Source organism: Homarus americanus, unplaced genomic scaffold, assembly GCF_018991925.1.
Source record: "Homarus americanus isolate GMGI-L3 unplaced genomic scaffold, GMGI_Hamer_2.0 scaffold19902, whole genome shotgun sequence".
Taxonomy (NCBI): domain Eukaryota; kingdom Metazoa; phylum Arthropoda; class Malacostraca; order Decapoda; family Nephropidae; genus Homarus; species Homarus americanus.
In genome coordinates, this window is record NW_024739340.1 from 41,582 (window position 1) to 56,910 (window position 15,329).

Consider the following 15,329-nt stretch of genomic DNA (forward strand, 5'->3'; position numbering starts at 1 on the left):
TGATGGATGGTGTTATATGCAGTGATGATGGATGATGTTATATGTAGTGATGATGGATGTTGTTATATGTAGTGATGATGGATGGTGTTATATGTAGTGATGATGGATGGTGTTATATGTAGTGATGATGGATGATGTTTTATGAAGTGATGATGGATATTGTTATATGTAGTGATGATGAATATTGTTATATGTAGTGATGATGGATGGTGTTATATGTAGTGATGATGGATGATGTTATATGTAGTGATGATGAATATTGTTATATGTAGTGATGATGGGTGGTGTTATATGTAGTGATGATGGATGGTGTTATATGCAGTGATGATGGATGGTGTTATATGTGGTAATGATGGATGATGTTATATGTAGTGATGATGGGTGGTGTTATATGTAGTGATGATTAGACAATAAAATAATAACAGTTTTATGCTAAAAAATATACTTTGCTGTACTGTTGTAATGAAAAAGATGGTGGAACTTACATACACCGTTAATGAACTACTGATGGAAGAAGAAGTTTTTGGGATTGAACAGTGAGACAATGTGGAGCCTCCCGGAGGGTGGCGTCCTACCGTTGCCTAGCGCATGAGACGCCCGGAGATTAGCGATTCTGCTAATGTATATATATATATATATATATATATATATATATATATATATATATATATATATATATATATATATATATATGCAAACAACACCTCAACCCGCCGGGATTCGAACCCATGGCCCACGAACCCATGACTGTGACCGGGGAACGCTACCTCTGGACCACCAGGACATTAAAAGCAGTCCTAGACTCTGTTATATTTCACACAAAGCCAGTCATGGGCTCGTGGGCCGTGGGTTCAAATGCTGGCGGGTTGAGGTGTTGATTGTATGTAGAAGTCCACCATACTGGGGGAGAGCAACTACACCGACGCTCTATGTTATCTGGACGATGTGCTAGTGTGGGGAACAACATGAGTGGAACACAATAAAGTTTCGGGCAGTGCAGGGGAAGATAAAGGATGCTGGGCTCGCCTCGGCACCAGGAAAATGCAGGTTCGGTGTCCGTCGAGTGGAATATCTCGGTGCGGTGGTCAGCAACGGGATGTTGAGTATGAGTGAACAGAGGGTGAGACAACTGCAGCGATCCCAAGACCATCTACAGTGCATTTTCTTACGTCCAGCGTTGGTTACTGGTTGTGGCAGAGACAGCTAGGCCTCTCTACGAAGCACTAGATCGAGACCCATACCGGAAGCTGCATTGGACCGAGAGGATGTGTGGATCCTTTGAGGCTCCTAAGACACAGGTGGCGAATGCTGCTGCACTAAACCTTCCGTATTACAAAAAACGCTTTGTGCTGGTGACTGATGCAAGTGATGTCGAGACGGGAGCCATGCTAGCGAACAGATCTGCTGACGAAAAGTTTCTCCTGATTGCGTTCTTTCACCACACATTGACCCCGGCTGAACAGCGCTACTCAGCGACGGAGAAAGAGCTGTTGGCGGTGGTGACTGCGGTGAAGAGATTCAGGATGTATCTATCAGCCTCCCAGTTCGACCTGACTACGGATCGTCGCGCCCTTCGCTGGCTCAACTCGCTCGATATAAGTGAGGAATAGGGCAGGAGGGGGGAGGTGGATGCATCACCTGCAGCAGTTCGTTACATCTATCCTATACACAAGATGGGTCGCAGTCCGACGATGTCCATGGCATATCTGATGTCGGCCAAATGAGGACTACCTCAGCATGTGCAATTAACGCTACTACGCATCTCGCCAACGCCTTCTGGCACATACCGACCTTCATCAAGGAACAACAGGAGGACGAAGATATAGCTGCCATGGTCAGGATCCTTGGGGGTAATGGGGGGAACGAGTTAGCCCCGGTAGAGGGAACGAATTCCTTTCCAGACCCGTCTCAGGTTATCTCAGCAAGGGGTGCTCTGTTATAAGCAACACGGTTGACGTTGGAGCCGAGTTCATCCCTATGGAGTTAAGGAAACATGGGTTCCAGTGCTGCCAGCAACGTTGCGGGTACAGGCCCTATGGCTGGTGCATGATGCTTCCCTGAGTGGCCACATGGGACAGAATCTCACCTGAGAGAGGGCAAGGAGCAGTTTCTGGTGGCCGAGGATGAAGAATGATGTAGCAGCATACATCAGCAAGCATGAGGCATGTGGGACGAACAAAAGAGCTAAAGTGCCAGGGAGAGCTCCGGTGCAATAGCAATACACGGAAATTCCTGACAACACAAATGATCTGGTGCAAGTGGACTGGGATCGCATCCTGTTTCTGGCAAGCATCAATTCCGGTATGTACTGCAGATGCAGGACGTATTGACGCGCTATATTGTGATGGTGCCCACGTGTGATGCTACATCAGACACTGCAGCCAGGGCTCTCTTTGGTCGTTGGGTGTGCACATTCGGAGTGCCTTATTCACTCTCATCGGACCGGAGGCCTCATTTTAGGCCTGAGATGTTCCAAGCAGTATGTCAAATGGCGGGCATTCATCAGAAGCTTGGAACGCCCTATCATCCCCGCAGCCAGGCCCAAGTGGAGAGACAAAATCAGCTGATGGACAACCTGTGGTGTCTATGTGATAACAACATCGATTTGCGGCCGGAGATGGTGCCCCATCTGCAATATAGTCACAATACATCATGGAATGCCACAACAGGGCAGAGTCCGCACGAACTGGTGTATGGTGTTCCTGCAAGATGTCCGGAACAGGTGGCGTCGGAAAAGGCATCACGTGATGATCCTGACTTCCGTCCACCAGACCTGAGTAATGTGGAGGTAGCTGGTCGGTTGGGACAGGAGAAGTTGAGAAGGATCGAGAAAGCACTACGTTCGGCAAAAGACAGGGTAGCAGTGGTGCAGGAAAGAAGGAACGAGAAATATTGCAGTCGAGGAGGAGCGTTCCGTGTTGGCGACCTGGTGCAGCTCAAATTATCACCATCTGAACGGCACAAGAAAGGGGGTAGGAAGATGACCCCCTATCAGTCACACCGCTACCGCGTCATCAAGATACTGAGAAGAGGATGGTCTTACCAACTTATCCCCGAAAGTGACCCAACTGGATGAGTCAAAGTGCGTCACTTTGACGAGCTGGAGAGTGCAACGGTAAGACCATATACACCTGGGGGATAACCATCTCCGAGAGTGGTGGTGACCAGTACTAATGATGGAGTTGAGATGCGGAGTGGGAGAGTATTATGCCTTATACTGTTATGTTCATATTGCATTGTGCAATTACATTCTGAAATGTATGGAGGATCATTTTTGTTATTATTTTTTTTGTCAATTGTTGAACTGCCCCCATGGTTGTTCGGACCCGTGGTCCGCATTGTCCGCCGAGGTGTGGTGGCACCAGTTGCCAGCCAGCCAGGGCAGTTGTACCCTGACCGGCATCGAGAGCGGATCACTTGTAACCTTGTCAATAAATCCAACTAGAACTCCCCGTTTGCTTGACCTTGTCTGTCTGTCTGTCTGTCTGTCTGTCTGCCTATGTCTCTATCTGTCTGTCAAGGTGCACGATTTTCCAATACCTTTTATTCCCTTTTAATATATAGACACTATGGCAGATATAAAAAAAAATCCTCCTAAAGTTATATATATACTGTACATAATGTGGGCGATTTAAGGACCATGGTGCAGTTCTTGTTGTGTATGTGGCGGTGATGAGTGTGGTATGTGGCGGTGATGAGTGTGGTATGTGGCGGTGATGAGTGTGGTATGTGGCTGTGATGAGTGGGGTATGTGGTGGTGATGAGTGTGGTATGTGGTGGTGATGAGTATGGTATGTGGTACTGGTGATAAGTGTGGTATGTGGTGGTGATAAGTGTGGATGAGATGTGTGGTAGGCAGCTCACGTCTCTGTCTCTTTACGTACTAGGCGTTATGAGAGAGAGAGAGAGAGAGAGAGAGAGAGAGAGAGAGAGAGAGAGTAATGTATTAGTGTGCTTAAACAAGTCAGTTCCTTGTGCGTGTATACTAGTCATCAACAAGTGGTAATTAAGAGCCTGGTCTGAACAATTATGTTGGTCTCATTCATGGATCTTGTATGTTGTTGATGCTTTAATTAATATACTTTATGGATATTTTGGTTCTGTTTCAAATAGTTAAAAATGAGGCGAGTCACATGGCACCTCAAAAAACAATTTAAACTGTTCCGAATTATGTTTATGGCAGCTTAAATGGGCCCCAGTCCTAACAGGCCCCAATCCTACTTGATCCGACTTTTAAAGCTCCCCTAGTGCTTGTAGTTAGCTTGGGGCCCACTTGGAATGGACCCCATTTGTCATGCATCAGTAATGTTATGTTCAATATTTCCTGAACTAGTCATACAACACAGTGAGATGAATGATCACGGAACGCCATCCTGGGGAGTATAAAATGTTCCTCCTACAACACCGTAAAAAAAACACACAAAAAAACACATCCAATTTTGACGCACAATTTCAGCGTTAAATGTTCGTAATCAAAACATTTATAGTTCAATAAAACTGTGGAATATTGCTCTCTCTCTCTCTCTCTCTCTCTCTCTCTCTCTCTCTCTCTCTCTCTCTCTCGCGGCAAATTATTTCATTGACCACTGGTTCTCACTTTATCTACACATCTTCATCCTTCCACACATGTCTCTCTCTCTCTTTCTCTTTCACTCTTTCTCATTCCCACTATCTTTTTTCCTCGTCTTCACAAAATTTACATTTATAAATTATTTCTGAGCAAAAGAGCAGAAAGCGGTTTCGCCCGAGATAGCTGGAGCGAGGCGGCGTCACAGCTGAGCATGACAACGTTTTACTTTCCCCACAAAACATTCAGCGCCACCAGTAGCTCTGCTTATTTCATATATCGAGGTCGACCTGCCCTGAAGACGAGGGTTTTATCTCCTGAAAAATGGAAGCCATAACACGTGGCCAGTCCCCAGCAGGCGTACCACCATTATCACCACTACCACACCTCTGCTAACACCACCACCAGTACCCGTGCTAACACCACCACCAGTACCCGTGCTAACACCATCACCAATAGCCGTGATAACACCACCACCAGTACCCGTGCTAACACCGCCACCAATAGCCGTGATAACACCACTACTAGTATCCGTGCTAACACCATCACCAGTACCCGTGCTAACACCATCACCAGTACCCGTGCTAACACCACTACTAGTACGTACTGACACCACGAGTTCATATACTAACACCACTACTGGTACATATGCTGACACCCTGCAGTACATATGCTAACACCTACTGGTACCATGCTGCTCCACCATTATTACCCGTGCGCTGGCACTACCAGTACTGTACCATCACCAGTACTTGTTAACACCACCACCAGTACCCGTGCTAACACCACCACAGTGCTGCGTCTTCTTACCACCAACGGTGCCCGTGCTAGCTTACCGCCACCGGTACCGTGCTAACACCACCACCGGTACCCGTGCTAACACCACCAGTGCCGTACTAACACCACCACCAGTACCCGTGCTAACACCATCACCAGTACCCATGCTAGCACCATCACCAGTACCTGTGCTAACACCATCACCAGTACCCGTGCTAACACCATCACCAGTACCCGTGCTAACACCACTACTAGTACATGTGCTGACACCACTACGAGTTCATATGCTAACACCACTACTAGTACCTGTGCTAAACTCCACCAATATTACCCGTGCTAACACTACCACCAGTACCCATGCTAGCACCATCACCAGTACCCGTGCTAACACCACCACCAGTACCCGTGCTAACACCACCACCAGTACCCGTGCTAACACCACCACCAGTACCCGTGCTAACACCGCCACCAGTACCCGTGCTAACACCACCACCAGTACTTGTGCTAACACCACTACAAGTACCCTAGCTAACACAGCCACCACGACCACGACCCAACGTAGTTGTTCATGGATAATGGCAGCCTCGATGCTCCTACAGTTGGTGTAATCGAGAATACTGGCGTTTGTCTCTTGTCTTCCCAGTAGACTTGTAAGATGGAACGTAGAATATGCTGGTGAAAGTTTTCGAGTAGCTTGAGGTGTCTTCTGTGTGTGACCCATGTCTCTCTGTCATACAGCAGGGTGGCGAGAGCCACTAATCGATATATGCACAACTTTATTAATAATTTCAGCTTCCCCAAATAAAGTCAATAGAATGCAGTCTGGTAAAGGCTCCTCATCGATGCCCGCGGTGGTGGATATGTAACTAGTATAATTTACATACTGTATAATTTAGAGTAATTAATTAATAACTTACAACCATGGATGTATAATTATGAACATTCATTATTCAATGACCTATAGAGGGCAGACATTGTTCAAATGTTATAGCGTGATTAAACATCCCACGGATGTTTTGTCTAGTCCGAGTGTCGCTGTATGATGCGACTCTCTCTCTCAGTAGTAGGTATTTCTTTAAACACTAAATAGATTACTCATATGTGGTAATTGGATATTTTGCTTCACACTTGCAATGCGTCAAGTATGTTAGATAAGTAATATATTTAGATAATGGCACTGCTAGTCGAGAGTGATTCATGGGCCTACGGGATCATTTACCAGCCGGTTAATTATACACGTAATGTAAACAGTTGGAGCTTCCAATAACTTGCTTAGACATAAACCATTGACTCTTCAGGCTTCTACGCCCTTAACTCATGAGACATAAGGCAAGCATGAACTTAGCATGCTTCCCTGTTGGGCGCTGTAAACGCTTCTGCGCTTCACCTTACACAAGGATGTAGGGGTGCCCAATAAATAATAATAATAAAAAAAGTAATGTAAACACCGCTGACTGTTGTTTGGCTTGACATTTCACGGAGATGACTACTTCCTCCCTCGAAAACCTTCTAGAGAGTCTAGAAGCTTGACTCATAGATCGCTCTGGTGGCGAGTGCAGGAATTATTATATAAGGGCGTGGTATAACCAAGTCCTCTTTAGTAGTCTTGAGCTGGACCCCTCTTAGAGTAAAGATTTACACCTTAACCACCTCAATACAAGCTCAGTACTAGTGCGACTCACAACGAGAAGTTTTCAGTAATAGATCACGGGGTCAGTCTAATTAACTGTACAGTATTTAGATTGCAAATATCTCACTGTACATATACACCAGTATTGTGGTTGTTTAACCACATTTATGGAAGAAATGAACGCCCAGTTGGACTACAATTATCGACAGCCTCAGGCATCCTATTGATATCAAAGGGACTCTAAATAACTACAAGCAAATTACTTTTAAATGGGACTGTATACTGACAAGTCCCACTCCTCACAGGCCTTACAAGTAACAGGCCTACAGATAGGTGTGAGCTAAGGTACTGTAATTGGTTAACGTTAGAGAGGATTGTACCGTTAACGTGGATGGGTGGTGGAGGCGGGACTGAACCAGAGACAGGTTTGAAGAGAATCTCTGTCTTGAGAATGTTCACCTCAAGGATGAAGTGTGCATACGCATCTGCCAAGGTGTTCAGGATCTCTTGTAGGTCACGTTAAGTGAGAGTGATGAGGGTGACGTCGTCTGCATGCTGAAGTTCAGTGATGGAAGCAACTGACACATAAGATGATGCTTGGAGTCCTCAAAGGTTGCAGAATCCTTTCATGTGGTATTGTATGTCCACCCCGCCGGCTAAATTGACACTGGCACGAGTAAAGAATGCAGCCAAAAATATGGAAAAGAAAGTTGGTGCCAGAACACTTTTTGTTTTAACCTCGTTTGAATGGGAAAGAACTCAAACATGGTGCCATTATGCAGGACACTACCGTTCATATCATCATGGAGTTGCCTCACTATGTCAATGAATTTCGGTGGGCAACCAAAATAACTGAGGGTCCACCAGAAAGCTTCCCTGCTGACCGAGTCAAAGGCCTTAGTAACGTCGATGAAGACAAATGGTCAGCAGGGTTCCTCATTCAACTTTATACACCTTAGTTAGGATTCCACCAGATTTTGTGGCTTTGCTATTTTTCATCTGCCTAATATCAGTTGCTACTTCATCACGGGATGGAGGATAGTCGAAGTGGGCCCAGCTTCGGGTGCTGAGGGACCTGCTGGGTAATCGGGACATCCACATCAGTTTATCAGTTGAGCAGGGAATGACAGTGCTCTTTCTAGTGCTGAAGGATGCCTTCTGCGTCTTTAATTAGGGAATTACCATCGGATGAGCAGATGGGGCCGCGCCTTGAGTAGTTGGGCCATAATTGCTTTAGTGAAATAAAGAAAAATCACTCATCTGGTGTTGGTCCAATTTTTTTGCGTTTCGTATGTTTTTTTTTAGTCCACTATTCATTAATTATTTATTTCCCCAAATTTGCACTAGACCATTGCCTCCAGCTAGCGGAAAGTATCAGCTTTGGTCTGAGACTAAGAGCTGTTTTTCCAGTCAAAGAAGGCAGCACGTTTCTCAGAGAGGAGTAAATCGATTTCCTGGTTATTTGCATCAAGCCAATCCTAACGTCCTCTTCTGATTTGGCCGAGGGACTCGCTACAGATTTTTGTGATACAGCATTGAGGATACCCCATTAGGCACTTGGATTCATTTTGTTTGTTGTTGGGTTGCTTATCAGCCTATCGTCGAGCTGCTCTCTGAAAGCTTATATTACCGCTTGATCTTCCAGTCGCTTGTGGTTGAAACCACTTCTGAAGAATTGTTTCTTTCGCCGTTTTAAAACGACGTGAAGGGAGAGTTTGACTGTGATGAGCCGATGTTCTGTGTCACAGTGGTCTGAGCCACGCATGATTTTGGTGATGAGGACATCTAGGCGATCATTTTCTCGAACAATGAGGGAGTCAATGAGATGCTAATGTTTGGTTCATGGGTGTTGCTAAGAACCCTTGAACTTCTCAGCCTGCCTTAACAAGGTATTGGTGATAGTGAGGTTGTGTTCAGCATACTTACCTAGCTGGAGTAGGCCGTTGGGATTACACCTGGCCACTCTGTTTCTCTCTATGGTTCCCTGCCATAAGTCAACATCTCTATCGACAATGGCATTGAAGTTGCCTAGGAGCTCAACCTTCTTGATGTCATCCTCTGCAATATTGGGGCATGTGCACTAATGCAGTAGGCATGACGTGAATCTTTTAGTGGGATTCGGAGAGTCATAAGGGGCTCGTTGACCCTATCATGAATTTCACTTAGACTATGCAAGGTTGATTTGCGAATGTTAAAGCCATCTCTGTAAATGTGATTTCAGTCCGTAGAAGGCTTACCCTTCCAGAAGAAGGTATAGCTGTCCCCTGTTCTGTGAGTCGACCCTCGTCTGGGAGCCGGGGTTCACTTATAGCTGCTATGACGAATTTTTATGTAATCCTAGCCAGCTTTTTTGTCACAAGGGCAGTTCTTCTTTCAGGACACTCGTTTGTGCCAGTATCCAGAGGGGTCCTGAAATTCCAGGCAGTGACCATAGGAGGTCGCATAGTTTTTTTTTTATATGTTGTGGTGTTAACGAATGGTCTTAGGATGATCTTACTGGGTGTCGTTGCCAGTCAATTGAGTTTTAAGCAGGTTATATATTGGGTATCTTATCTAGCCCCCTCCCCATGAGGAGTGAGCAGAGTGACTCCTGGAAAGGGGAATTAATTCTTACAGACAGGACTGGATTGCATTGGTACCTAGATTCCAGTGCATCAATGACTATCTCTTATGTACTGCCCATGTGCCGAGTGGTCACAAGGAGGGATTCCTGGCAATCATCTCTGCTTATAACCGTTGCCACTCGTTTGTCGCCATGGGAGTTTTGGTGTTTTAGAGGACCTGATAATAATGGAGAGTATGATGAGCTGGATGATGTCTGTACGTGAGTGGATTCATGTGGTGAGCCAGGAGCACAGGCATGTAACTGCAACAATTGGAGAACGGGGAGAGTTGCAATGAACTACCGATAGCCCACTTTGTTGGGTTTCGCTTTAGTAACCTGTACAGTGCATCTTGCATTGCCTTCATCGGCCGGTGTAGTCGTTTGGTTCCAATGTTCTTCACCTCTTCCAGCTATTCCACCGTTGGGGTCTTACTGGATTCTGTAAGCTTGTATTGTCATGAGTGGTGGACTGCAGGGATTACCAGATGGTGTGTACACCATTATCTACCTCTCGGAGCCCATACCGGTTTACTGTCTGGGGTTTCTCCCATAGCCTTTCTATGAAGAGACAAACAACAACACAATACTACACAACACTACAACACCCCAACACACCACATGCTCCTGATACACGATACAATATTACACAACTCAAACCACTCCTGACACGATACTATACAAAAGCAACACATAACAAAACGCCACGCAAATCACCCCTGACACACACACACAAGTGGTGCCTGGGCTTGTCGTACATTTCCTCTAATTGTAAACCCAATCATCCCATCATCAAGGTTGTATTAAAATCAGCCCACCTCGTTTTTTAGCTAAAGGAGCAAAACTTAGGCTGAAATCTTGACCCTTTTATATACTTATATAAATTAAGGATGTTACTGGTTAACATTAAATATCGGTGACAATATTCATTAAAACTGACATACTCATCTTGTGCCTTCAGATGACAGTCTTTTAATTAATCCTACTGAATAAAACATGACCAAATGTAACAATTTAATCTGACCTTCGTTCCCCGAACTAAATTAATAAGTCTTCTACACTTATCCTCTCCTCTGCCACTTTTCATCTCGACCCAAGTTCATCAACTCGGAGTGAACAAGATTTTTGACGACCATTGTTTGATTTTTTTTGTTTTTGCCACAATTATCCTACTGTGCAGCTCCCCACAAATCAATAGGTTAAACAATAAACTGCCATTCCAGGAAAATAATAATATTTTTAACAGTGTAAAATACTTAACAAGATGTACACACTTTCCGCATACATATCCAAATTAAACGTACTGGGTGTTAATTAAATAAGTTTTGAAACAGTTGTTCCCGCTAGAAAGGCAGTTGGACAGTGCACCACAGAGAGTACTAAATATCTGGTTACCTCTCAGCTTATTTATTCTATTCCCCTTCAGTCACTACAGACTAGTATGCATCAAAACCAGATCGACAATGTGCATGTCAATAATTCCTCAACAGCAGGTAGCACCTGCCTGGTCGTGTTAGTTGTTAAACCATCGAGGCGGTCACCACAACCCCAGCTGTTCTCCCTCGAGTATTATCACACCTCTTCACATTTTTCCCTTCACAGCCTTTATTCCTTATTGCTTCTTTAAACTAGGATATTTCAATGGTATTCTATCATTTTATTGTACTTTTAGTAATTTGTCTTTTTAAAAGTGAACTCTCATAGTCTATTATCCTCGCTGACGACGAGAGGTGATGAACTAATGTTTAGTAACTGTTGAATGTACACTGTTGACTCAGTATCAATGTATGGAAACTGTTGGATGTACACTGTTGACTCAGTATTAATGTTTGGTAACTGTTGAATGTACACTGTTGACTCAGTATCAATGTATGGAAACTGTTGAATGTACACTGTTGACTCAGTATCACTGTATGGTAACTGTAAGATGTACACTGTTGACTCAGTATCACTGTATGGAAACTGTTGGATGTACACTGTTGACTCAGTATCAATGTTTGGTAACTGTTGAATGTACACTGTTGACTCAGTATCAATGTTTGGTAACTGTTGAATGTACACTGTTGACTCAGTATCACTGTATGGTAACTGTAAGATGTACACTGTTGACTCAGTATCAATGTATGGAAACTGTTGGATGTACACTGTTGACTCAGTATCAGTGTATGGTAACTGTAAGATGTACACTGTTGACTCAGTATCAATGTTTGGTAACTGTTGAATGTACACTGTTGACTCAGTATCAATGTATGGAAACTGTTGGATGTACACTGTTGACTCAGTATCAGTGTATGGTAACTGTAAGATGTACACTGTTGACTCAGTATCAATGTATGGAAACTTTTGGATGTACACTGTTGACTCAGTATCAATGTATGGAAACTGTTGAATGTACACTGTTGACTCAGTATCAATGTATGGAAACTGTAAGATGTACACTGTTGACTCAGTATCAATGTTTGGTAACTGTTGAATGTACACTGTTGACTCAATATCAATGTATGGAAACTGTTGAATGTACACTGTTGACTCAGTATCAGTGTATGGTAACTGTAAGATGTACACTGTTGACTCAGTATCAATGTATGGAAACCGTTGGATGTACACTGTTGACTCAGTATCAGTGTATGGTAACTGTAAGATGTACACTGTTGACTCAGTATCAATGTAACTCACTGTTGACTCAATATCAATGTTTGGTAACTGTTGATGTACACTGTTGACTCAGTATCAATGTATGGAAACTGTTGAATGTACACTGTTGACTCAGTATCACTGTGGTAACTGTAAGATGTACACTGTTGACTCAGTATCAATGTTTGGTAACTGTTGGATGTACACTGTTGACTCAGTATCAATGTATGGAAACTGTTGAATGTACACTGTTGACTCAGTATCACTGTATGGTAACTGTAAGATGTACACTGTTGACTCAGTATCAATGTTTGGTAACTGTTGAATGTACACTGTTGACTCAGTATCAATGTATGAAAACTGTTGAATGTACACTGTTGACTCAGTATCACTGTATGGTAACTGTAAGATGTACACTGTTGACTCAGTATCAATGTTTGGTAACTGTTGGATGTACACTGTTGACTCAGTATCAATGTTTGGTAACTGTTGGATGTACACTGTTGACTCAGTATCAATGTTTGGTAACTGTTGAATGTACACTGTTGACTCAGTATCACTGTATGGTAACTGTAAGATGTACACTGTTGACTCAGTATCAATGTTTGGTAACTGTTGGATGTACACTGTTGACTCAGTATCAATGTTTGGTAACTGTTGGATGTACACTGTTGACTCAGTATCAATGTCTTGTATAATGTTGGAAGTACACTGTTGACAATCACCCACAGTGATTGTCTTTGAGTCGTTGGCTAACATTCTTGGAGCCTATCTCTTACCTTCAGATTGTCAACAAATTTCGTCTTCACTGAACAAACAAATGTAATGCGTCTTACTGGTTATTAATGGTGCAGTGAGTCAATACTTGGTGGAGGTGATCGACAAATATATGTACTTTGTGACCTCTAGTTAGTGATCATTTTTTCTTTTGTTAAGTAAGGCCAAAATGTCGCGAGCAAATGTCCAAATTGTGGTCGTGTTGGAGGAAAGAGAAAACAAGTCAATCCACACTTTCCAAACAGTGACACACCAGACGCTTGAGGGGGAACAAATTTGGTCCAGTGACAGAGACGTGAGTCGTGGCTGTACAGTAGGTCTGAGGAAAGAGGCAGTGGGTGTGGTTGTCTGTGCTGGGGCGTTCGAGAAGACTTAAGCCTCGGCCCCGGCACCTGCGTGTCAAGTGACTGTAAATATTCGGAGATGTAAAGGTGATCCAGTACCTTGGAGTAAGTGTGGACATAACAAAGAACTGCGAGCACGTCAGGAGCATGCACTGGAAACACTGCATTTTAACTTACAGGGTTATATCTCAGCAGGAAAGAGGGGCCCGGCCAACTCTTACACAACGTTCTGGTTCTGCCACCTTTATCATCACAACATGTCTTCACCCTCACAAACGAAGGAATATCATTCTCTTGTGAATTCATCACGTCAATACAAATTGGTGTAGAATCATCCTCGCTTTATAGATATACTTACCGACTACTCTGATTATGATTTAACTCTCTCTTAAGGCAGGTTCTAAGTTTCGGGTTTATGAAGGGACAAAAATAAATAACATGTACTAATGTTGATCTGTAAGACGAACACAAATTGTTCCCCACCTCATCATTATATAAGGTCACAGCCGAAGGTGAAAAGTCAGACATAACAACGGGATATGATTTTATATAAGACCTTTTATATCGGACCTTTGATCTTTAGGCTTGACTTTTACCTCTGGACCTTGGTGTTGTGGACCTTGTAGACTGTAGTAATGACACATGATACGTCAAGTTTCATGACAATTATCTGTAGTTGTTTGAAGGTTCTACTCTAGAAGAGTAAAACTTGCCAACACAGACAGACTTACAAAAGTCAGACCACAACACTGCTGTCTTCAGTGGTATACTAATAATAATGATAATGATAATAATTAATAATAATAATAATAATGATGATAATAACAATAATTAATAATATTAATAATGATGATAATAATTATAATGATTATTAATAATAATAATAATAATAATAATAATAATAATAATAATAATAATAATAATAATAATAATAATAATAATAATAATAATAATGATAATAATAATGATAATAATAATAATAAAACTCACACATCAACAGAAACACCAGAAATTTCCACTTTACCGAATTTATTTAAAAGTGCAGATACTTTGTGTTGTGTGTCGGCTAAAACACTACTTTTTGGTTTACTGTCACGATGCCGGACACCAACCCATCCCTGGCACCTATCTCTCCCACGCTCCAACACACATGACAAAAAACTTGAAACGTGAGCGGTATCTCTTGTCCTTCACCCACCAGCTGGGCAATAATACTTTCCACACGTCCAGCTGCCGCCTATAATATTGCCTCTCTCACCCCATCCAATATTCTCCCACACGTCATCTTCCGCTGTGTTAGTCGTCTCTTATCTCTCCCCAATGTTTCCTTCGGTGTCTGTTGTGTTCATGCTGTTATTATTCCACGTAGGTCGTGGACTGACTTTAGAATCTATCTTGTTTGTTTGTTAACATTGGTATTTCTAGTCGCATATGTACTAGTGTTGTCATCTGCTTCTCTCTCTCTCTTTCTCTCTCTCTCTCTCTCTCTCTTTTCGTACATCCCTGTTTCTGTTTCTTCTGGCAAGGTGTTTGCAAGGTTAATCTTGTTTAGGTTATACTTTTCAAGCTTAGTTTTCTTTAGGTTGCAATCAACATTTATTTTAAGTAGTGCCGATATTTTTTTCTTCACTTCAGTGAGGCGTCGTCCCTTTGCCAGAGACGGAAAATATATGAAGCGGGAAGATGAGACCTGATGGAGGTTATAATTACGATGTAGCAAAAGCTCTCAGAGGCAGGGAGCTCCACACAGTGTTAGTATATATGAGTTTATATAGGTAGGTAGATAGGTGAAATTCAACAGTCCTTGTAAGCTGATTGAGGTTGAGCGGTGGTGGAGTTCTCGCAACGTTGTCTATGGAATTATCTATATAGAAAGGAATGAGATATGTTACGAATGTAAAATACTGGAAATTGTCTAGTGAGGGATTTATTATGGATTCTTCTGAAGTATATTTTTATGCACCAAATTGGGGACGCGAATTGCCCCATCACCACACC

General features: G+C 43.1%; 2 protein-coding genes across 2 annotated transcripts; one reads left to right on the plus strand and one right to left on the minus strand.

Annotated features, from left to right (window-relative positions):
* The first annotated feature begins 2,314 nt into the window (after nt 1-2,314).
* On the plus strand, nt 2,315-3,076 carry LOC121874517. Its single transcript, XM_042378670.1, has one exon. It carries the CDS (start codon nt 2,315-2,317, stop codon nt 3,074-3,076), a length of 762 nt encoding a protein of 253 aa, XP_042234604.1.
* Nucleotides 3,077-11,274: 8,198 nt separating this feature from the next.
* LOC121874518 lies at nt 11,275-12,969 on the minus strand. The gene is made up of 2 exons (XM_042378671.1): nt 12,376-12,969; nt 11,275-12,279 (listed from the first exon to the last, which is right to left on the minus strand). Exons 1-2 carry the CDS (start codon nt 12,967-12,969, stop codon nt 11,275-11,277), a joined length of 1,599 nt encoding a protein of 532 aa, XP_042234605.1.
* Between the last annotated feature and the right edge of the window lie 2,360 nt (nt 12,970-15,329).